General features: G+C 36.8%; 1 protein-coding gene across 42 annotated transcripts in view; it reads left to right on the forward strand.

Annotated features, from left to right (window-relative positions):
* The window catches only part of LOC126370072 (protein tramtrack, beta isoform-like), a 282534-nt gene that overhangs the window by 54288 nt on the left and 202335 nt on the right, over nt 1-25911 (forward strand). The window contains exon 5 of one of the 42 annotated variants that reach the window (XM_050014727.1): nt 770-1176. The exons of 37 other annotated variants lie outside the window; for them this stretch is intronic. In XM_050014727.1, the coding sequence (XP_049870684.1) occupies nt 770-1161 (392 nt within the window). In that variant the 3' untranslated portion in view covers nt 1162-1176. Of the gene's footprint in view, nt 1-769; nt 1177-6846; nt 7119-7371; nt 8294-14529; nt 15660-25911 lie in introns of those variants that run through there. 4 more of the 42 variants (XM_050014773.1, XM_050014779.1, XM_050014771.1 and 1 more) reach the window with 4 other exon arrangements.

The following is a 25911-nucleotide window of genomic DNA, read 5'->3' on the forward strand; positions in this document are numbered from 1 at the left end:
ATAACATTGAGGTGACATGTATAAACAGCCTATATGCGCCCCACAGCTGGGCACAGGCCTGTCCACAATCAACCGGAGGGTGTAAGGAGTATACTCCACCACGCTGCTCCACTGCGGGTTGGTGGAAGAGTTTTTACGGTAAATGACCGGGACCAACGGCTTAACGTGCCCTCCGGAGCACGGAATCACCTTACTTTTTCAGACAATCAGGTGAATCAAGCCTGCAAAGTCCTTACCAAACAAAGGACAGTGTCACAAAGTGATTTCGACAATGCCCCCATCGGGAATCGAACCCGGACCTCCAGATCGTTAGTCTAACACTTTAACCACTAGACCACAGAGATGACATATCCAATCCTATATTTTTTTATCATAGTGGCATGTGTGGTTAATTTTGTAACGTAATTTTTCTGAAGTTATAATGTATATAAATATACAATAAGTAAACATATTATCTTCCTCTAGTCTAGGTAAATGCTATATTAAGTAATAACAGTCTACATCGACATTCTTAAGTGTGTGCATTTATAATTACTTCAAAGTGTTGCTAGCATCATTAATTCATATATGCAACTGTATCTATCATTTTAGGTACGTTGAAATTAAAATTATATGATATACTTTATCTAATTTGTTTATTTGGTTTCTTAAATCAATGAAACTTCATGTAAATAAGCTGCTAAGCGATAACAAAGTGAATTGTTTGTGCAATAAAGAGTTTTTGTTGTTTGATCTAAGAACATTATGCTAATGGCAGTTGTCATTCCAGACGTGCAGTTTATTCCGACGGAGAAAGGGAAGTACATATTGGTGCTACGAGGGTACACGTACTCTCAAGTGGGGGGGAGGTTCTTCTACTGCTCGTCCAAGCACATGGGGTGCCGGGCGCGCGTGCGCCTCGCGTCGGGCAAGCTGGTGGCGTCGGGCGACGAGCACAACCACGACCCGCCGTCGCACGCGCGCTGCGGCAACGGCAGCTTCGTGCAACTCCGACCCCGCTCCAACCCTTTCTCCGCCCTCCCAACCTCCACCATTCTCCCCTCTCCCATCACGTCCCCCCGCGCCGCCTCTCTCGCCCTCCATGCCCTCAATTTCCCCAGAATTCTCCCCAAAATAGACCTTTGGCACCGACCTTCTAATCCTGAAGAGAAAAAGGATTAATTCTAAAGGTTATGAGTATAACGTAAACAGGAACATTATAATGAGCAATATTTTATGGCACAAAACATGTCAAGGATTTGAGACAACGACTAGATAGGACTGCTTGCAGTTAAAAATAAGAACAAATAGCTATTAACTATTAATTGTTGGATTTTATTTTATTCTCATAACTTAATTTTCTGAAGGATAGATAGATGTCTTCCTGGTAGTTCAGTTAGTAAACTATTTTTGGAGACTTATACAGCAGTGCTTAAGTTTAGATAATATCGTCACTGGAAAGGCAAAATTACGTAAGCGCCAAAAGGCCATTTCGAGAAAAAGCCGTTTAAAGTTTCATTTTTTCGTTTTTTTATCATAACTTTTTACCCAATTATCCAATTTAGATGACGTCAAAGTAAGGTTACATTGTTTTTTAATTGTCTATGTCCAGCAATATATATCATAACAGTTGGATTGCTATTTTAGGATATAGTGGCGCTTACGTAAAAATGACTTCAGTTTACAGTAAAGCAAATTTACTTAACCGCCATCTGGTTAAAATATTATTTGGAAGCAAAATTACTTACAGCTCTTACGACAATGCATACGAGAACGACAATATTTCTTTAAATATAACAATACTGTAATATTAGCGGAGTAAAAGTTACTGTAACGACTTTTACACATCTGCTTTCATTATGTGAAAATTGCTTAAAAAGTGATCGATTGATTATGTCAGTACACCAAAGATTCTTTAAAGTAAGTTTTTGTAATATCTTACAAGGGTAAAAAGACGTAAGAGACAAATAATTATTCTTAATACCTCCTTAAATTACTTATTACTTCAATTGATTTATAAAAATAGCTATTAAAATACTGAAGTGCTAGAAATAAAGTTTCATAAAATATAAATAATAGCGTACAACCCGTTATCTGTTTGTAAAAGTTTCTTTTTAACACTTTCAAAGACAGAACGTATACGGACGTTCCGATTCCAAGGTGTCATCGTTTTTCCACAACCCCCTCAATAGGGGTATCAAATGATAGGACTACACTAGTAGAATACTGTCATTATGTCAAAATTTCAAATCCAAGATGGACGATATTACAAAATGACTGAAAGAAGGATGTTGCCCTTAATTTTGTCATAGGCATCCACCGTCCATAATATACAGGGCAGCACAGTGGATCGCTGGGTAATGATGCCGCCGACGAACTGGCAAGAAGAGGATCAGACACCAGGGTATATGGACCCGAACTAATCCTGCCTATACCTTTCAGTCAGTTACGCTCGTGGGTACGGGACCATACCCAGCAACTACACAACGACAGATGGGCAAAGCTGCCCACATGCAGACAGTCGAAGGATATCATGCCTAATGATATCCAATTCACTCGCCGACTGCTTCGCTTAAACCGCAATGACCTCCGAATAGTAGTGGGCAGTATAACGGGTCACTGCCCACTCAACAAGCACCTATTTAACTTAGGGATAACGGACAGCCCACTTTGCAGAGGCTGTCTGGACGCAGAAGAAACTGCCCCCCATGTAATCCTGGAATGCACGGGAGTGTCAGCACAACGGGTAAAATCCTCAAAGGAATGGGGTCGCTCCGCGAAGCCTGTGAAATCCCCAGGAGGCTTCTGAGCTTCTGGAAGGAGATAGGTTGGCTTACGTAGTCAACAATTACACGCATAATGGGCCACCTTAGAGTCTAAATGCGGAAAACAGAGCCCACTAACATAACATAACATATGCAAGGCAGCACAGTCGACCATGCAGTAGTATATTTGGGCTCAAAATTGTTTGAATTAGGACAAGCATACGTGGCTCTAAGTTGAGTCAAGTCTCTGGAAGGGTCAAGTCTTTTTAATTCCTCAATAATTTCTAATTCTTCAATAATTCCCCTTATTGTTTTTCAAAGTATTTACCACGAAGTTTAATACACTTTTCCATTCGCTCGAACCAGGTATTATTTAACATTTATTCCACTCCAAAGTAGAGGTGTTCAAAATGGCTGACTTGAAAGCGTTGGCCGCTTCTTCACCGCACTGGAACCTTTGACCGCGAAGAGTTTCTTTTTTAATTTTAGGAAATGTAAAGAAATCATTGGAGCTTAGGTCAGGACTGTATGGAGGATGGTCAAGAATTTCTACGTTTTCCTGCTTCAAATAATCGTTTGACGAGCGGCGTGTGAGCTTGCGTTGTCATGGTGCAGCATCCTGCACCCCTGCGCATCATCATGCGTCGCTTTGGGTTAGATTTTCGAAGTTCGGCGATGACTTGTGGTAAACAAATTGTGGTATACCAATCCGCATTAACCGTCCTACGATCTTCAAGTGCAATTGTCGCAACATGACCGATTTTCTCCACGAAGGTAGCCACCATCTTCTTTGAAGTGCTTCGAGAGCGAACAACTTAAGTCGGCTTTGACTCGTTTTGGAAGACCCAAACTGTGGATTGTTGTTTGGAATCAGGATAATAGCATAAATCCAAGATTCGTCACCACTGATGATGTCGTACACGTGATTTGAGTCTCCTCGGTTGAACCTCTGAAGAGTTTTCTTACACCATCTGACGCGGGCTACCTTATGATCGTCAGAAAATGCGGGATGCAACGGTAGTTTTCTCACACCAAGTCCTCATGCAATATCGTTTAAATGGTTGTCCCTTAAATGCCTAATAACGCCTCTATTCTCGATATGTCACATGACGATTTTTGAGGATTAGTTGTCTCACAGCAACGATATTATCTTCAGTGAAGGCGGATGTCCACGCTCGAATTCTAAATACCAGCGTTCGATGGTACGCAGACATGGCACTTCATCGTGGAATAGAGATTTTAACTCTTTGAAACACTGAAGTCGAGGTAGGCCTCTTCAAAAGTTATAGAAATTTTTTCTTTGTAAGATTCATTTTCGGACGTGACCTGACAGATTCAAACGAACGTTGTGACTAAACAATTGCATTAATCCTAATGCTTTCAATTGTTTTGATATTCGAAATTCCAACAAATTTGAATTTTGAGTTCTCAATTCAAAATTGGCGCTAAATATGCAAACGACAGAACTTAAAAAGTATAACAAAGTCGCTTTTTCTGTCCCTATATCCCTATGTACGCTTAAATCTTTAAAATTGAGCAACGGATTTTGATGCACTTTTCTTTAATAGATAGAGTGATTCAAGAGGAAAGTTTATAGGTATGTATAATAACACCCAATAAATAGTGTAGAAATACTGTTATTTTTGAGGATTTTCATGTGATGTCGTAAATAATTTAATTTTTCCTCAGCATTGCACCCGAGCGAAGCCGGGCGGGTCGCTAATAAATTATAAAATCAATACTGAAATAGTTTTACTTTTAGATCTATTGTTAAAAAATAACTTCCTGGGAAACTTACTGCTAGCCCACAAACTTGCTTAATAACAGCATAAAAATGCGAAGGCAAATTTACGTACACGCCTTACTTATTCTAAATACTGTAAGTCAAAATTACTTATTCGCCATTCACTACATAAACATGCTAAGACATTTTTTTCTTATACGCCTTACTTATTTTAAAAGCTGTAAATAAAAATGACTTATACATAGTCTATTTTTTATTTTCAGTAGTCCAAAATTACTAATAAAATGATACTTTTCTAATTATAGAATGCCAAATTTACTTAAAGTTAATATGTAGTTATTATATAGGAACACAATATTACTTATACACCAGTCACGAAAAAAGCACCAAAATCTTGTCGTTTAAGAAACTGGAATTGAAAAAAGTCAACTATTTTTAAATTTACGTAAGCGCCAAAAAAGTGCTCGTATCGCAATGCTACCCAGACAGATCGACGCAGAATGAAACGCTGATTCCGAATATATAAAAAACCCAAAATACCTATTTTGGCGCTTACGTAATTTTGCCTTTCCAGTGACGATATAGATTCATTTATAGACAATTCAATACTTGTACATCCTTGACACGCACTAGGTTTATTGTTGAAGTAGACATAGTTATAAATGTTGACATAAAATAATGAACGAAGGATATTACTTAGGTAGCTTATTGTTGATCTCCAAAATCTATGTATTTGTATATTTCGAAAATTTACGCTAGTTAAGGACCCTAAGCTTCGCTTTCAGTGATATCTCAACAAGATACGTAATTTGGTGATATTTTAAAATAATTATGAGCCTTATTAATAATTATATCCGGAAGGATTACCTTTCTATTTATAGTTAAGAGTTATTTTATTTTGTTTGTATAAAGTCTTTATTATTTGATATAGACTGCTCCTTTATTGATTATATTATGCTTACATCATCTGCTTCTTTAATTTAACGATGACCCTGGTAGAATTTGATATGTGTCGGATGTTGCTAAAGCATAAAGCATTACTTCTCATTAAAAGGCTGCCGGCGATTTTAACATTTTCGTGATCAACCAGCATTTATTCAATTTATGTTCTAAAAAGTCTTAACCTGGGAAAGCGATTTTCAAGAAATTGTAGGTGATTTTGAATGTACACTGTAGGAGTGGAATATATCCCTTACAGTATATGTACAGACAGCTACATTTGGCTTTTTGAAAAAATATAACTCTTTGTTATACTCGTAGATTGCGAGAAGGCTAAAAAACTGACACATACAGGGTGTTTTACTTTTTACTTTAGCGCATAGACAGGGTCTCTAGAGTTGGCCAAGTTTGGCTAAGTCCTCAGATCCAGTTTTGTGGTAATGGTTGCAAAGTAAAAGTATTTTCTTGAGTATTGTAAATTGTTATCGACTGAAGTCTCTCTAGTATCCCATATCTAGGTGTGCGTGACACCTAACATCGCGACAGTTTCGTTGCATTTATAGCTTCCAGGGGGGTTAAAATGGCCACATCGAAGCAATTCATCTATGAAAGCAATATTGCTGTTTGACATTTGATTTGCATTGCGCACTTACTTTTATATGCGCAAATGTCAAATTGCAATATTGCTTTCTTAGATGAATTGCTTCGATGTGGCCATTTTAACCCCCCAGGTCTCCTTTTCAACTGGGTTTTGTCGTTTTTATTGTCTTTTCAGGATTGGTGCCCGTATTTGGTACGCATTGCGGCAGAAAAGTGATCTACATGGGTACATATCGGTTCTTTCACCACTATACTACCCTCAAATATGATATCGAGAAGACTCGATGGAGGTGTGCCATGGTTAAGCACGGCTGTCGAGCTTCCATTATCACGATCGATCACAAGTTCATGGCAATAAATTCAACGCATAATCATTAAACTTGTAAATTATATGCACTTAATTTATGTCAGTTTGTGTTTCTCTTCATTATAAATCTCTTCAAAAGTTATCCTTTTCAAGTTTTTCTAAAGTTTGCGTTGAGAAGTGTGTAGTACCAAGCTCATGAACGATTGAACACTATTCATTGTAACTATGTTAATTGAGTGGATCATACTGAGGAAAAGTCATTCAAAATAATAGAATTTAAAAAATATGTATCTGAAACCTATCGCGTCTAACAGAAAGCGAAGATGTGGGTATTTAGTTTATCATTCGATGAATGTACCTTTGACTACTCCAATGGAGAGTACAGTCGTGGGGTTATTTGTTATGTCACGTCATCATGTGTTACCTCTAAAGAGGTTCCCTCTTACGTTTCATAGGTATTTAAATTTTGAATATTTTCAGAAGGTTTTTTAATTTTATTAACTCCTTCACAGGGGACTTTGAAGAACTCAAGTACCACTTTACGAGGAGCAAGTATGGTAACAAATTGTTGGTGGTGAATGGCTTTCGATATAAGCGCAATGTTCAAAAAGACAATGAGATCAGATGGATCTGCATCAGCACCTCCAATCGTTGCAAGTCCTCTGTTATCACTGTCAATGATACCATTGTCAAACTGAAACTCGAGCACAGCCATCCTTTGAGCACACAGAGTAGATACACTATCAAAAGGTTCATCGAAGATGAATAATCGTGTTTTTTTTCAGGTGTGGAATAGCTTTTAATAAATTGTTTGTTTGAAAGAAATGTTTTAATTAAGAGTTACTATTAGGTAGGTATTAAAAATGTCCAATGTCGCAATATTACCGTGACGATTACAGTAAATGGAATATTCTGTGTTTTTATTTCCCTTCTACTCGTAAGTCATGATTCTGATTGTCATTTTAATCAATTTTGGAGGACACAATTCATCAATTCTTATAAAAAAACACATTTAAAAAGCGTAATTTATTTTTCAGAACCAGATGACGTGGATGTGAAGTACTATTTTTCGAGGAGTAAGTTTGGTAATAGGGTGCTGGTGGTGGCTGGGTACCGGTACAAGCTGATGAAGAGGCGTGGAAGCGAGGAGAGGTGGATCTGCATCAACACGGCGGCTCGCTGCAGCGCTTACGCAATCACCGTCGACGACATCCTTGTGCGCATGAGCGAGAGTCACACGCATCCTATTAAAAAGTCCAAATACGACTAGTTTTATTAGGGAACATTGACATACACAGCCATAGTCAGAAAAGTTACAAGTGTCAAATGTAAATAGATGATTTAGATTTATTGATATTGATGAAGACTCCGGGAATAAACTCATTAAATAAATAAAAAAATAAAATAAAAATATTTATTGACTCAAAACATACATTCAAACTTTTAGCAAAAAAATAAGATAAAGAAGAACATGTTGGTAGGTATAATAATAAAATACCCTGCCTCTTATACTAGGTAAGAACCTGTATCATAAGAGTCATTGTAACAACAAAAAAAAAGTAATTTTCAAGTTAAGAGGAAGTTAAAATTAAAATAGGTATCTACTACTACATTTTATAAATGTCAAAAGTAGTATAATCTTCAATAGTTAGGCACAAATTATAGGAGTTCCCATTTGTCTTGTGTGTTGTAACGTGCACGATTACAATGAATGTTACTATAGTAACGTATTATATCATTGACGATTATATTTATGTAAATAAGAAATTAACGCACAATACTAAATGTAAAAGTTGATGAAGTTACTCAAATCAAATAGTTGGTATAAGATTGTATTATATATTAATATTATCAACTAGAATTATGTTAGTTCGGTTGATCTCCTTACAATAAGCAAGCGTTTGTCTTAAATAATCGTCATGTAAGTATTATTAGTTAATAAAGTATTTGTGAGGCGGGTTTTTGTTATTTTGCATGTCCTATCTATCAATACCTTTCAATTACCTATATTTTTAAGTTACACTGTAAGCAGAAGAAGCGTTTATTTAGAATTATAATACAACACAATTATAATACACAGTTATTGACGGAAGGTAATAAACATTGGATTTTTCGTAGCAGGTAGCAGTGCAGCTTCGATTCTGCAGCCGCTGAAGTTTGAGTGCACCCGGTTCGGGAACCCGACGATCTCGTGGGGCAAGTACCGCTTCATCAAGAAGCTGTCTCGCAAGGTGAAGACCTGGTGGGAGTGCACCAATAGAAAGAGTACCGGTTGCCGCTGTATCGCCGTCACCAAAGACGATCGCCTCATCAAACTCAACGGGTGGCACAACCACTAAACTGAATATGACGATCAAGCTTCCGTCACGCAGACGTCGCGCCAGCTGCGTAGCTGGAGCTTCAATCTATAAAGATACAAATAGATCATTACAAATTTGAAGTCCATAATGTACATGTATAGTCCTACCATAATTCTGAATCGAGCATCAGTTCTAAAGATTATTGAAAAAGCTTTGATTTTATCAAAATTGTGCATCGCTGGTATTGAATATAAAAAAAAACACATGCTTGAATATTTAGAAATGGACTGATTTATCTGATTCTTATGCTGTATCTATGTTTTACTATACATCGTATGTATTAAGAGTATAATATACGTGTAATTAAATTATAAGATTTTAAAGTCGTAATGAAATTTAATTATCATATTTGTCGTGGTACAAAGTTTGACAAACTAGTCTAGTGAATTTGGTTCCATTTTAGGATTATTCTTCTAAATCAGTTATAGAAAATCTTTGTCGTGTAGTTATAACTAGCATTTCTTAAATTTAGTATGCTATTGATAAGTTAAAATCTAGATTGCAATTAGCAATATTTTATTGTGAGTTCGATAAAACATATTTTTGTGTAATATTAGCGAATAACTAGGTAGTCTCGCAATTCGAATTGATCTCTGTTTATATCGTAGATTGTGTTTAGTGCATCACTGACCTGTTGTAGTAACATCATCTGTACGGTCAAGAGCATCAATATGCATACATTTTAGTACCATGTCACATGCTTTTTATTGATAAATTGCACGGTAAGTCTCACTAAATGTCAAATATCTTAGTGCGACAGAGTCCTAAAGTGAGTACATTATATTGCTCATGACTGTACGTGTTCTTATAATATTATCAAATATTATTATGTTATGTTCCGTAGAGTTTTCCCCGATACCGACCCCGCCGGCGTTGTTGACGATTTCCCTCATTCAGCGTTTATCGCTATCGACCCGCCAGAGTCGGTTAATTCTTTCAAACATTCTTCCCCTCAGACAACGCCATGACCCGAGGTTCGCGTCCAACTGGGCATCCTCAGCCCTGTTGTCTCAGTATCGGGTTTGAGCCCTCAGCGCTCCCCATTTGTCCGGCCAATTAGTTAATGCCATCTGCGGCAAATCTACAATAAGTCATGTAAAAAAAAAAGTTCCGTAGAGCAGTAATTATAAAAAATAAATATTCCAATAATCAGTACTGACTGTCAGTGGAGCATTAAATGCGGTAAAAATATCGATTGAGGATTTTGGAATTGTTTTATTTTATCATAACACTTGAAGAACAAAATGTATTTATTATATGCATTTATTAAAATTAGCCATGAAGCGAGTCATTAGGTAAGAATTTCGTAGTTTTTTTGGTAGCTCTTATTGAACATTTTTAATCATTGTGTATCGACGTTATTGATGGAAGTAGCGTTTCGCTCCTATACTTATTTTAACTATTATAATTTTAAACTATAATATTATACTATCTTTGTGTTCGTGTGCATTTATAAAACTACTTCTTATATTAGTCTATTTAGGAATAATTTTAGTCTGCTTCTGTATTCTTATTGTAATTGTCATGTGGTTCTTATATTAAATTGAATACCGTCTATCAGTATTGTTTTCATAATTTGTTGATTATGGGTTAAGCATTGGGCTCACGATCCGGAGGTCCTAGTTTCCAATCCCGTTGGGGACATATCTCAAAAATCACTTTTTGATCCCTTATTTGGTTATGACATTACAGGCTGATCACCTGATTGTCCGAAAGTAAGATGATCCGTGCTTCGGAAGGCACGTTAAGCTGTTGGTCCCGGTTACTACTTACTGATTTTTGTAAGTGAAGTAAGTAGTCGCTACGTGAGTCATGTCAGGGGTCTTTGGTGGCTCAATAATAACCCTGATACCAGAGTTGATGTGGTAGTTAATCCACCTTGCAACTCACACGATAGAAGAAGAACATCTGTTGAAATATTTCAATTGATTTAATTTGTATTTTGACAAACCAATTTTTTTATAATAGGTATCTTCAAGAAGAGCTCTAAAAGTGGGTAAATGTTCTTACAGATCCGAAGTTTAGCTTGTCTCAGCGCGGTAACTTGGTGGTTCAGATCGGTCCGTGGCGGTTCAACAAGCACGCCTGTTGGGGCCCCAAGGTTCGCTGGACCTGCATCAAGAAGAAGAGTGGCTGCACCGCCTCCATCACCACCGTCGACAACGTCATCGTCAAGACCCTGGGCAAACACAACCACTGATAGATACATCTCGAGGATACTCTCACTAGAATGCATTTATAAGGTCCTAATTAATATGTACAGATTTCTGAAGTGATACTCATGATACAGGCATGCCTAGTGTGGGTATCGCAATGTAATAACAATGTATCGCATTGTTATACCGTGTCTATTGAATAAATAACATTAAACTGCCTATATACATCCCACTGCTGGGCACAGGCCTCCCCTCAATCAACCGGAGGGAGGATATTGAATAAATATTTTTGTATATTTTTTATTTTGTAATAATAATCAGTGATCGGGATAGGTTGTACCAGTGGGGTCAATAACCCTGAATGTTGTGATTAATATAGACGTGACCACGAGATTTTTGAGATTTTTGCGAGATTTCTTTACATTGTAATAGATATTGTCTTTTTCTTGTATTAAATAAATGGAAATGTTTGTTGATCCTGACAAACGGTTAAGACTAAAGTACATGAATAAATAATTAAAAACAATAGAAATATGTAACATACAAATTACTAATAAAAATAAAAAAAAATTGATAAAAAACCGAAGATTTGAGAGGCATATCATGTTACACGCGCACGTTAAGCCGTTGGTCCCGGTTTCTACTTACTGATGTAAGTACGCCCCTGGGCCGTTGGCGGTTCAATAGTAACCCTGACACCAGGGTTGATGAGGTTGGTATTCCATCTAACAACCCATACGATAGGAGGAGAAGAAGGAGGCATATCCATGTTAAGACAAATCTCGCAAATGGCTAGTGCCATTTACCTATACCGATCACTGATAATAATAGAAACAGTCAGATGCGCAGGATATGCGCAGGATGCGCGCATTTTATTGCTTCAGTGTGTACACCAACACAGACGTCAACACTCTCTAGTCCTTGCTCCTCTTTGTCCGATGGAACGGGGATCCGCTACGACCGGAAAAGAGCTGGATGCATTTATGTCCTAATTATTTATTATTTGTACTAACCCGTATTGTGTCTTGGGCAAAGGCCTCCCTTTTCTCTTTCCACTCTTCACGGTTTTCAGCGAGCTGCCACCACTGGTGGTAATCGGTATCCCTTTTTTATTGACTTATTAATTACTTATTTAATTTTTATTCAATGATTTCTACATTTTAAGTATAGTATACTAGAATTTGACATGCATTTTTATGGGTAGTAAAGAACAACAAATTAAACAAAATGAGATTATTTGATTTTATACCTATTATTAACTCAAACAAGTTAGAAATTAGTTTCGTTTTTAGCATATACCCAATTATGTTACGTATATTAAAGTTATGTTTTATCTTTTATACGTTTACGTTACAATTAGGAATGTTGTTTAAGAAAACATTATTCCTTTACTAAGTACTTGATTTCAGTTCGTCTTAGTGCTCACCCTGGTGATATTTATTGTTTTAATATTAGGTACGTCGTATTAGCTTAGTTTATCTAAAAGTTTTGTGAAAGTATCTAGCTGGATAAAACTGGTGATTTTCTCTCCTTTTCCATTCAGTTTTAAATAGCACCATATTTGTCCATCTAGACTTATGACTTTATTATGACTCTTAGGTACGAAGTCGTTAGACGTATGTAAATGCGTCGATATTTTAAAGACTATAAACTGTTTACTGTCAATAAATTTATCTTTCTTCCAAAGCTATGTAGATCTCTGTTTGTAGCTCCCGTGTAAATACTGAACATTATACTACTTTCTCGGAATACCATTAATCTTTCGAACGCCGGAACGCGGATCTCGACCAGACACAATGTAAAATCTATTGTGTCTGGTATCTCGGCATATGAGAGGTTAAAGGCCTGTGCTCACTACACCGGATCATACTAGGACTGTGCTAGCACCATCTTAGGCACGGACCAGCGCGTGCCGGACGCTCACTGCAACGGAGCAACCCCGTTCTATCCCCGCATGTACCAGGAATTCTAGCCAGTCGATGCATGCCACTCTACGGTGCTGTTGGTCGGTAACATACAGAAATTGATACAAAGAATATTTTTTTGCCTGTGCCGGGACGGATACGGTCCTGATATGATACGGTATAGTGGGCACAGACCTTTCGACTTTCGACTATGATTTGTACTAAGATAGATATTAACGGTGCAGTGTTTTCAGATTTAAACCCAGTGTTCGCGCAATCTCAACGTGGTAACCCAGTAATCATGATCGGCCAGTATCGCTTTAACCGGGTTAACAAGTACGGGAGCAGGACTCGCTGGGTGTGTGTCAAGGCGAAGGCGGGGTGCCGGGCGTCACTACACACCATGGACAACGCCATCGTCCGCGTGTGGGGCTTCCACGACCCCATGGCCCACACCAGCGCCAACCGCTTCTGAAATAGCGTTTACAAGAAATATTTGCAAATTGTAACATTAACAGCAACTATATATATCTAGGATCAAAGTGAAATGCGCCTTCTGGGCAAGTGCGGGTCACATTCAACTTCGTCTTTTGATAAGATAGATAAAGAGCTAGCCCATTTATCATGAAAAATGTCCACATCTTTCCGATACATTCATAAGTTATATTTAAGTGTAATTCGATTGAGCAATATTTTCGCTACAGGTTTGTTACTTGACCATACTGTCAATTAGGTCCTTGAAATGTAGCAGTGATTGATTCAGTTATGTGATGAAATAATATTATGTATATAATGTTTCGTGTATTTGGCTGGTATGTAACCTACTTAAGATACAATAATCAGATGAAGCCTTCCTAAGACGAGCATAATGATTATAGCTGTTGTCACATTATCGGCGTGACGAGGCGTAAACGCGAGGATGGCATAGTTGAAATTTACTGTAGGAGAGACAACACTCTGCGGGCACTTGCTGTTGCACCGACGAAGTGTAACGTCTCTCCTACAGCTAAATATATTACAACTGCTAGCGACACTCAAGTCACCGGCAGTGTGGCGAGAGCTCACTGTATAAGCAACAGAAGACTTCTGAATCTCCTAAATCATGACAAAACGGTGCTTTTACAGGTTAAAAAGCTTGTTGCAATTTTATTACTGAGGCTTGAGGTTTCGGAGAATGAAGTTGAATAGTATGAGATTTGATTTTATTATTATTAGGATAATACAGTATTTTATTACTATAAGTGGGTGGGGTAGGTAGTGTAAGTGTTATAAGGTAGTTTTATTACCTATTAAAAATAATCGTAGTGTCACTTTCATTTATAATTGAATATCATAGCAATCGTGCACTAATAAAGTTACTAACTTAAATATTACTTAGGTTTTGGTGGTGGATAAATAGTCAACGCTTTTATTCAGTATTTAATCATGAGTAATATTTATCTTGACTCAATATTTTACTACTTAATAGATTACATGTGTATATGATTTTTATTTGGTTGTTTCCTTACCTGATTCCATTCCCGAAATAGATTTCAGATTATGTGTAAAAATGATGGAATTTTTATTTGTGTTAATCATCAAATCGTGAGACGTCAGGAGAATTATTGTGTAAACGATTTCAAATACATACATGACATTGCTATATATATTTATTTCAAATCAACTCTACAAATATTAGTATATAAGACATTTTTTATTCGTGGTATAAGTGTACGATTAAATACTAAATATGTCTTTCTTTAATAAATATGTATTACGTCTTTTGTTCTGATTAGAAGCAGTGGAGCGTATTGTGACGACTCGCGGAACGGTTCAGCTGCAGACTGCCAGTGGGTTCAGGTTTACCAGAGAGAGGAAGCCCAGGGAAGGCGCTAGGGAACGCTGGAGCTGCGCCGCCCGTTACCGTACCAAATGCAGAGCCTTCGTCACTATAGAGAATGAGCAAGTCTTCAGATATTCATTCGAGCATAATCACAGCCCTACTAGAAAAATCGTTTTTGATTAAAATATAGTATTAATGATTATATTAACAGAAAAGTAAGCTATTCCAGATGTTAGTTTCAAATATTTTCAAAATAGTAAAATGTATTATATTTAAATAACGTAAAATTTTATGCTAGTCTGGAAGTTAATAAATTACGTAGAATGCTTTCAGCTGCTTATATTACCGGGAATTTAGTAGAACATTATGTGTGCGGTATAAGTATATTACCTACAAGTATGTTCGACTTTGGTTTTAACCTAGCTAAGATCAAGAATAAGGCAAGGTGAAGCCTTCCTAAGACGGTCATTTTATACGGGTATGCAACAGATAACTTATGAAGCTCCTAAATCATGTCAGAAGGGTACTTTTCGAGGTTAAACATTTCGTTGCAATTTTAAGCTCTTGCCACATTGGTGGCGTGACAGGGCGTTAGTGTTAGTATGAAATCGCTGAGTGTGACGCTGGAAATGTGGCGAGTTTTATTTTTGGGGCTTAAAGTTTCGGCGAATGAAGCGCACCAAAACGGTGGCTCAAGCGTGTGGATGTACCTCTTACTGGCAGGATTGGGAATGTAGTCGTGATTTTAAATTATGTCAATGAATTTATGTATGAGATTCGATTTTACTATTGTTAGGATAATACAGTAAATTTATTGCTATTGTAAATACTAATGTTGTTGTAGGTAGCGTAAGTGTTGCAAGGGTGTTTAATTTTTAAAACGAATAGAAACGCTCACTTCTCTCATCTCAGCGTGCACTTATAAAGTTACTAACTTAAATTATCTATTTCTTAGGATTGAGCGGTGGATGTTTCAATAGTCAATGCTTTTGTATATTATGTAGTTAATATAATAATAAGTCTAATATTTATCTCAAATCAATACTATATTAGGTACTTAATATATTATATAGAAGTCAATGATTTTGTTATTTATTGGTTCCACTTCCGCAATGATGATATTTAATGTTTTGTACAAAGTTGTAAGAAAGAACTGTTTTTGTCAAAATTATTCGAGTGAATTGATTAAAAGATCTATTACTGTATTTTTTAAGCTTCGATATAGATGAGCAGTGATCGGATATTATGGGCATTAGAGCGCGTATTTACCTAAACTTCATAAAATCCCACAAAAGCTATGCAAGTATTGAAGCGGCTTCTTGAGATTATTGAAACGGCGAGCACACGGCGGGAATGTGTACAAACAAATACTAACCATAGTAAAGTAAGATATTACTAACACATACCTGTTTTGTTTTGGGAAATAGCAGTGGAGCGCGTTATGACCAGTCGAGGAACGGAACAGTTGCAGACTGCCGACGGGTATAGGTTCACCAGAGAAAGGAAGCAAAGAGGAGGTACCAGGGAGCGCTGGGGTTGCATCGCCCGTGCTCGGACCAAGTGCAGGGCCTTCATTACCATAGATAATTGCGAAGTCTTCAGATATTCATTCCAGCACAATCACAGCCCTAACATGAAAAGAAAAAAGCGCAATGCTTGATAGCAAAGCTAAATTATTAATCGTTAGTTTTAAGTACAACTGGAATTTTACTTTTACTAACAATATTACTCGATCCAAGTGAATCGCGAATGAATGGCGAAATATTTATTTATGTTGAGAATAAAATGGAAGTAAATTCAGTAATATCTTGGCGTTCAGTGTATCACTGCGGCCAATGATAAGTTAGCTGCACTGCTCATCTTTGGTCGTGGCGTCCTTGTATATATGTATCTAAGTAATATTTACATGTCGGGGTAGGCAGAGACCACGAAATTCCATTTTTTACGGTCCTGTCACACCACTTCAGCGTCTACCACTCTGATCAGTCTTAATTTATGCTCGCCGGCTTGGAATAGGTTTACAATATACTCTACCGGATTTGATCGCGGTATGTTCGCCTAGACTTTCATCTTCCGACACTACCACTTACACCCACATCATAAGTCTCTACCGTAAGTCTACTTTCATTTATTTTTAAGTATCATTATACTAACTAAACTGTCGTTTGCTAATCCTTACTTGTTCTGTTGTGCTTAGAAACAGTAGAGCGCGTTGTAACGGCGCGTGGGACAGTTCAGCTGCAGACTGCCAGAGGCTTCAGGTTCACCAGGGAGAGGAAGCCAAGGAAAGGCGCCCGGGAGCGCTGGTGCTGTACCGCCCGCTTCCGTACCAAGTGCAAAGCCTTCGTCACGTTAGAGGACGAACAAGTTTTCAGATATTCATTCGATCATAATCACAGCCCTACTAGAAAACTCATTTTCGACTAAGAGTAGCGTCATAAGCTTAAATTAATAGCTTTAATTAATTGTTCCAGTAGTTAATTTAAAATATCGAATAGCAAAATTTAGATGTATGAAATATATATATTTGTTACGTTATGTTGTCTCTTGTAACACGTATATATTTTACAATTGTTTGAGGTCCGGGATATATAAGTAAGTATTGCTTTTTCAATGAAAATGTCTATAATTGTTAAAAGATTGTTTGTGATTACAGAGTTTTAAAGAAACAAAAGGCCAGAAATTCAATTCTATTACATATTAAATTATACAATATTTCGAAGTCACTTATTTTAAAAATAAGGTAAGTATGTTTAATAACATCAAAGTGGTGTGTTACAGAAGAAAAACGAATACGAATATTTAAAAAGACGTGGTTTGGAGAGACTTAGCCAAAGCAATGGACGCGGTGAAATCGCAAAGGATGGGAGTGAACAAAGCCTCTAGAGAATACCAAATACCTACGACGACGCTCAGGCGATATTTAAGGCAGCGTAAAATGTAATGAAGCGCGTGTGATAAGTATGGAGGACACTAGGTAAGTAGATATATCAAATTCGAAGCAAATGAAAGTCCATAGCTGAATTGGTAACTTGTTTGTGATTAATAACGAAACGATATTATTCGATGAGAGAGATTCCGACATTGACATTTTATTTGGTAATAAATCATTTGTCAGCATTCCTGTGTTTTTTCTTGTTTATATGCGTTTATTAGTTGTTGAACTTTAACATTAATAGATCATTTTCATTTTTACATAATATGCGTTTGCTAGTTTGTCGTCTTTTCCTTAAGTGACTGTCGAATCGAATGACTTACTGATGGTTTACTTATTTCCAGTATCAGCGAAGTTGGGGCTGACTAAGAGTGGCAAGCCGGTCATATTTATAGGGCCTTACATGTTTTACCGAACCAACGGCGAAGGCGCTACCCTACGCTGGGTCTGTTCACGATGGACCAAGAGATGTCGCGCCGCCATCATCACTCGTAATGACGTCATTGTCAACACCTTTTATGAACACAACCACTAAAGACCGTATATTACGCCGGCTGCACTTTGGAGGCGTTTTCCTCTATTCTATGACTCTTGGTTTAGGCGCGGATAATGTACTCGTACCACGTAACATCGTAAGGTAACGTGTTTTTTCATTTTCTTCACGAATAATTCACGGTTTTTTGTGTATTCTACATAATGATACAGCTTTATATATCACAGGAACGCAGCCTTATACACCATTCGACATTCGCATGTAAACACACCACGCGGACGATATACGCGGCGGACTATAAATTTTACTTTTTATTTCATTTGCGTTTTTATATTTTAGTTTTTAATTTAAGTACAGAGAAATATAAACGGCATCTGCATGGTGTGTCTTTTTACTTTTTTGTTGTTTTTGTGGCTCTACAAAATGTGATAATAATACCAAATACTGAGACCAAACTTAATGACTGATAAGTCCAGTATTATGTTATCAGGTTATTGTACAAAAACCCTTTGTTAGCGAGGTTTACGTCCAGGCTTAGGTACTTGTTGACTAAAGACTTGATCGAAGACTAAAGATTCGAAATTCGAATAGTTTGTTACGAATGACAGACGTTTATTTCGTAACCGTTAGTGCCTTTAGTAGCATTATTAGTACGTTATAGTAATTAATTAAATTATAAGTACGATTTTAATTTCTAGTTAAGTGTGGTCGGTCGATCTTTATTCTCTAAGAATCTTTATTTTATTATTCGGATTCCAAAGTATTGAAATAGATTTTATTATAAGTTATTTTAATGTAATTAAATTGAAGACTAATAGTAGACAATAGTAATATTATTTACTATGCTACAAATATTATTAGAATTTTAAAAAAAAATACGTTGCCATTTATGCCAATTTTATCGATGTAAGTTATTTTAATTTTATTGCATTGAATACATAGTAGTAATATTACCTATTTACTATGTTATAAATATATATTTTTTTCAAGATTTAAATATAATTTTCGGTGCCATTATGCAGTTTAATTTTAGATAAAAAAATAATATGTTATTAACTTTTTTTATTATTATATCATTCTTCTTCTTATACTCCACTCAATCTCATCAGGCATCCCGTGATCATGGCACTTGCAACAGTGTAGAAATATCGGGAGTCTCATATCCCTGATTTAAACGCGGTAAGAACCCGTTATTATGTGTTTTAATTCTGATATTTTGCTAATATTATCATTTAAAATAATCAAGAAAAAAAGACACAATTCTGAAGCTTATCAATTTTATTATACTTGATTTTTTCTCTCTCTGTCGTGGTTGTTCAGTAACTGTACATTCCTTCACAGGTATAAATGAAATACGCGCAGAGTCGTCAAGGCTACGTGGTGCTGTGTATAGGAAGCCACGAGTACAGTCATGAGCAGTATCATGTACCCACTTTAGAACCCTGTCGCACTAACATATTTGACATTTAATGAGATTTACGGTTTAATTTGTTAAAACCACCATAAAAAAGTTAATGTGACATGGTGTCAAAGTGTACATATTAGTACTCGTGACCGTACAACCAGCAGGGCGACCTTGACCTTGACCAGGAGCATCCTTGTTATACAAACAAAGACAAAGCCAAAAATATCTTTATTCAGTTATAACGTTGCATAGGCTACGTTCCTAACTAAATACACATACATACATACATAAACTCACGCCAATTTCCCACCGGGGTAAGCAGAAACTATGGAATTCCATTTGCTTGATTCTGACACACTTCTCTTGCTTTCTCCTAACTAAATAATGTTGATAAATCTATTATTTACAACCTAATAAAAAACAACACTTAAAACTACTAGATAACATGGTTACACGTTGAGTTTTTTTTTATATAAATATACTTCGCGAAACGGTCCATACTTACCTACGCATAAAACCAGCTTCTTCACCTGTATCGCCGAAAAAAAGTTATATTCCTGTGTTATATTATAGTCATTTTTTTTACAAGGTTTGTCACAATAATAAAATGAATTCACCTAAAAAAGCAATTTGCTCCGGCGTGCCCTGGTGTCCGCCCAAATACCGTGTGTCCTCGAGCCTCCTGGGCTTAGTCGCTCAGATGGAAAGAGGCCAGACGGACTGACTTTGGTGCCTTGGAAGAACGGTAGGTGCTTGATCTGGGACGCTACTTGCGTCAGCACCTTTGCCGCTAGTCACCTAAGTCGGACGGTTAGAAAACCCGGGGCTGCAGCGGAATGCGCAGCGGTGAAAAAGCGGGAAAAATACTCAGCCCTCGCCCAGCAATATATTTTCGTGCCGTTCGCGGTGGAAGCTGCGGGCTCCTGGTGTGTGGAGGCGAAGGCATTTGTGGCTGAGGTGGGCCGGCGATTGAGAGAACGTGGTTATGACGCCCGCTCCGGTTCGTACCTTGTGCAACGGTTGTCCATCGCTATCCAGCGTGGAAATGCGGCTAGTTTGATGGGCACCTTTGCGCCGGGAATGACACGAGGTGGATTATTTGAACATGACGCACGTGCACATAGACGTTAATTCACTGATGTTGGATTAATTTAAAATTCATTTAATTATCATTTTTTATCTATGTGTAATTAGACTAAGTTTTTATAGTTATTTATGAATTTTAATAAAGAGTATTAAAATTAATAAATAAGTTAAAAAAAAAAAGCAATATTGCTATTTGACATTTGTTTGCGCTGCGCACTTACTTTTATGGTCGCAATTGTATAAAGATTAACATTTAAATTAAGAATGTTACTTTTTCATAAATAAACTTAGTTTCATGGTTTTTTTTATGATTTATTTCGCTTTAGTCTTAGTTGTAGACTTGTTGAAATTTGTGGTGAACAATTTGACATAATCTTTACAAATGTTTGTTTTTATATTTTCTTTTGTTGCATTAACCCTTGGAGTCACACTTAGAAGTGTGTGACTTTAAAGTCTGTGTCTAGAGATAAGTGGCGCATTGGGTTTAGTAGTAACCGTAACTTGATTAATGTGAAATTGTTTCACAGCTATGTTAACACGTTCACTGTGTATGAACGACATATGAGGCAAAACATTTGAAACTCATCCGTGCATGTCCCATATGCGGGGCACATTTTTTCTTGCCATAGTGTGTCTATGTACATAAATTCTAATGTGTTTATCGAAAAATAAAATTGTTCGAGAGGGGTTATATCTTATTTTCAGTTACACAGTGAACGTGTTAACGTGGAGTACATTGGTGCAGCTTTTGAAATTATGTTGCATTTTCTTTTTTCGTTAATAGTGGTTGCGTAATTTCAGCGCCGATTTTTGGCCAGACTCGCCGCGGTAAGCCATCGGTCTTGGTCGGGAAGTACAAATTCTGGCAGATGTCTCAGCCCAAACGCAAGTCCACAGACGACGTCAATAAAAAGAAATGGATATGTAGCATTAGAGGCTGTGGAGCTAGCTTCTGCACAGAAAATGACGTCATTACTAAGATACTTAAAGAACATAACCATTAAGTAGCTATTTAAATCTGCGCATCAGTAGGCTCTGCACGGCAACCGCGCCGAGCGCGGCGCGAATTGTGTCGAAGCCTTCGACCAATAGCCGTTTGACCTCCATCTACGTAGGTAGCATTCGAATCGTTTATTGGTCGAAGCGCTCGATATAATTAAATAAGGCGCGGTTATCATGCAGACCCAGCTGGCAATGGCCGTATGCGGAGGCATTTGTTAAAGTCCGTAAACGTGATAAATTTTAGGTATTAAAAAGTTTTTCCTTTATTTTGATAGATAAAAAACAAAGACATTCCTTTTTTATATATTTGATACCGTAGTAGGTATACCTATTATTATACTTAATTTCATGTTGGTAATTGTAATTTGGAATAGTGATACTTATTAGTATAGGTTGTGGTTGATTGTTCCTGAAGGACTCATGCACGTTGCTGATAAATCCTGATTTGTGATATTTCCATAAGAACTAAATAAATAATTTCTGCACGTGCCTGGATACTACAACACTTTAATTGGAGTTTATTCTAGTTAAGTTGTTTCTATAGGTTGGTAAGAGTGCTATGAGTACTAATGACAGATTTGTGCCAAATTATTATTACTTAATATTCTTTTTTGCCATTAGTTATTAAGAAAATTGACTATTACTTCTGTTTTGTTATTGTTGTAGAATTTGCATTTGAATTTGGAATTTATTATTAGTTTTTAAGCCATATGGGTCAGTTACGGCGGTACAAAGCCACTAAACCAATATTTTAATATTACGCCCGTAGGTACGCCGAAGTAGATTATTAAGGATATTAAGTCAAACTTGTGTGATTGATAACTAAAACATAATATGTACTTAGTTGTTGTTTAGAAAGTGCCAAAACGGATTTAAGCTAGATATAAAAAAAATGCTTATATTTTCATATTCTAATATTGTTACGTTTGTCAGAAGACAGATAATAAATATATTGTACTTTATTTTATGTTTTTGTTTCTCATGAGAAATTTACGCGTGCCAATCAGGGGGGTTGAAATTACCACGAAAGCAATATTGCTATTTGACATTTGCGTATATAAAAGTAAGTGCGTAATGCAAACAAATGTCCAATAGCAATATTGCTTTCTTAGATGAATTGCTTCGATGTGGCCATTTTAACCCCCCAGAAAGCAGTGTTTAGTAGTTATTGTTGATTGGTTTATTTGAGTCGCCAGTTCATGAAATGCATCATGTCAAATATTGGTCAGATATAAGCACTTTACGCCTGGCAAACATATTGCTATAATCCCTACTCACCATTTTCTCCTAAACCACACTCATTAACTTTGATCCATCATTTGATGAAGTATCACTAAATAGCTTATATGACTCACTAAAAATTTTAAATTCTGAGAAGTGTTAATTGTTGCGCTGGGAGCGTTCATATTAGGTACTTATTAGTAAAATTATTATAATTTATAACCGCCGTGTTTCCTGTAGTTGTAGCGGAGTACTGTACGACGAAAAAGGGTACCAGAATGCTGTTAATAGAGGGCAACAAATACTATGTGAACTTCAAAAGCGATCTGAAGACCTCCTGGCGGTGTTCACGGAAGGTCAAGGGCTGCCGGGCTACTGTCATGACCCTCGATGATGTGATCATGAAGATTAAAAATGAACATAATCATTAATGAATACTTACTTACTCGTAAACTACAGTCCACCCTTCACAATGATTGGCAAGTACTTTAACAACTGTGGCATTTTTTTATAACACATAACATAATATAAGCTCACGAATACTCGTGGGGATATCCCCATTGGGGTAGTCAGAGGTACATTCACCGCAAGATGAACTAAGTACCCACACCTCATCGAGTTTTCTGTTAAACCAACGACAACGTCTTACGTGGTGAGCCGTTTTGTATAATTATATGTAAGTATATATATTATTATTATCTTCTCCTGATCTTAGGTTCTGCTTCTTATGTATAGATACTCAATAAAGATAATAACTAATCTGACATTTTTGTGTCACCGATCTTAAAATTTTGTTAGGTTAGCCCATGTTCATTATAGCTACTTATCAGTAGAATATACATAACAGTTGTTATAATAAACGTTTGTTGCAGTTGTAGCTCAGTACTGTACTAGTCAAATGGGGACCAAAATGCTCACAATGGGGGGCAACAAATACTATATGGACCGATCTGGTGACCAGAAGACAACCTGGCGGTGTTCACGGAAAGTCAAGGGCTGCCGGGCTACCGTCAGGACGTGGAATGACACTATAATCGGGACTAGAAATGAGCATAACCATTAACATAAGAATAAAAAATAATAGAACGTATAAAAGAACTCTAGAGTGTATACTCCGCAGCGATCCGTACTATTTTATTTCAATCTTTGTAAAGATATCTAGAGTTACACTTAATAAAGTTTTTGACGATTAATTTAAGTAGTTTTCTCGTTATCTGGAAAACCTTACAGTTATATTTGTCGTACCCCCTCTGGTTGATTGAGGGGAGGCCTGTGCCCATAATTGTAACGTATATAGGCTGTTTAATTTTTGTTATATTTGTTGTATTTTTATCTACAGCTGAGTACCGTATAACTCGGTTTGGTTCCAAAGTACTGCTGGTGCATGGTAACAAATATTATGTGGACTCCAAGGGCGATTTTAAGTCGGTCTGGCGATGCTCACGCAAGGTCATTGGCTGCCGAGCTTCCATCGTCACGCACAAGGACGCCATCGTAAAGTTTAGAAACGAACATAACCATAGATAAATTCAGGATCAGAAACATCCTAGCAGATTAGTGAAATCTTTCACCTCGGAAAGAGATTTGACGCGCCATTAAAACGAATAATAAGACATGAGGAATTTATTAAAAACATCATAGAAAGGAAGCTAAAAAGAAAGAGAGGAAGGGGAAGACCAAGAAGAGCTTTATGGAAAAAAGTAAAGATTAGGCGAACGTCGTGTCTTAAAAGAAAGTGAAATAATTCTAGTAATAAGAATGGAGAATGCTACACTGACAAGAATTGTCGCTCTTAAATTAATGATAATGACGATCAAAACGGAGATTAATATCGAATTTTAGTATCGGTATGTGTGTATGTTGTTAATTTGACCCGCATGTATGTAATATTGTTGGAATTGCACATTATTGGTATATGTTAGTCTATTTTTCCGCTATATTTATTTGTCATTAGTAAGCTTTTTAAGATTGATTGATACAATTTATTCTGTACGTGTCATGCCCTTAGCAAGCAAAGTAAGATATGAGTTATTCATAGAGATAAGTCCATCTTGTGTTACATATGTCCTTTATTTTAGTTTTTGTATGTACAATAAAAGATCTTATAATAATTGTGTCTAGGTGACTAAGTCAGGTTGAAAACGATGATGTGTGAAATTGGAATAATAGTGAAACAAGGTCTTTATGCTGGGATTATATTGTCGTTTTTCGTAATCGTTTGCGACTTGGCTGAGGCCAGTGTCGTTTTTGTCTTAATTTATTGTGTTTAAATTATTTGACCGTACACAACTAACATCCCCGGCTAAACGGCCGAAGTCGTCAAGTGTCTCGTCAATTTTAATATCCGTCAAATAGATTAGGCAGAAGCTGGATTGGCTGAAATAATGAAAAATTTCATGACACGGTCATCATGATTTTAAATGTTTGTTTCAATGGTCGGGAAGGTAGATAATAAGAACAATTTAATAATAACATTAATACCTACTCACCAGTACTTTCTATTTGAAAAAATATGAAATCATATATTCAGTACTGAATAGTATTGTTGATTTTATTCCAGAACCGTATTTTATGGAAAAACAGAATGGTTATAGAGTGCTGTGTATTGGAGAGTACAGGTTCAACAAGCACAGCTCCAGCAAGGGTTTGAAGAGTCGGTGGATATGCAGTCGGTACCGTCACGGATGCAAGGCCACCGTCGTCTGTTTTGAAAACGACATCGTCAAAATCCTGCACTCACATAACCATTGATACTCACAGATTCATTAGTTCGGCAGCGTCTGCAGGGCAACCGCGCGAATTATATTGACGTCTTCGACCAATAAAGCGTGGGTAATTCGAAGAGTTGCCATAGCATCCTCCGGCACAGATTTGGAAATCTAGTGAATGTTTTTTGACGTGAATTACTGTTTATATGCATTTGCCATTAACTACTTTCGGACAAAATTTAGTGCAGCAGTTATAAAGGATTGAAAAGCAAATAATCCTGGGGTGAATTTCAGAGCACCGGAAGTCAACATCATTTGCATCGTCACAAAATGATCCTAGAAACTTCAATCTTGTTGCAAATATCTGTAACTTGGTAAAATACATAAGTTTCAACCGGATTTTTCAAAATATTCAAAAGATCCTAGGATATTTTTGCGATGACACGAATGATACTGAACTCCGATGTTTTGAAATTCATCCCTTG

The sequence above is a fragment of the Pectinophora gossypiella genome, chromosome 10, assembly GCF_024362695.1.
Source record: "Pectinophora gossypiella chromosome 10, ilPecGoss1.1, whole genome shotgun sequence".
In the NCBI taxonomy this organism is placed as follows: domain Eukaryota; kingdom Metazoa; phylum Arthropoda; class Insecta; order Lepidoptera; family Gelechiidae; genus Pectinophora; species Pectinophora gossypiella.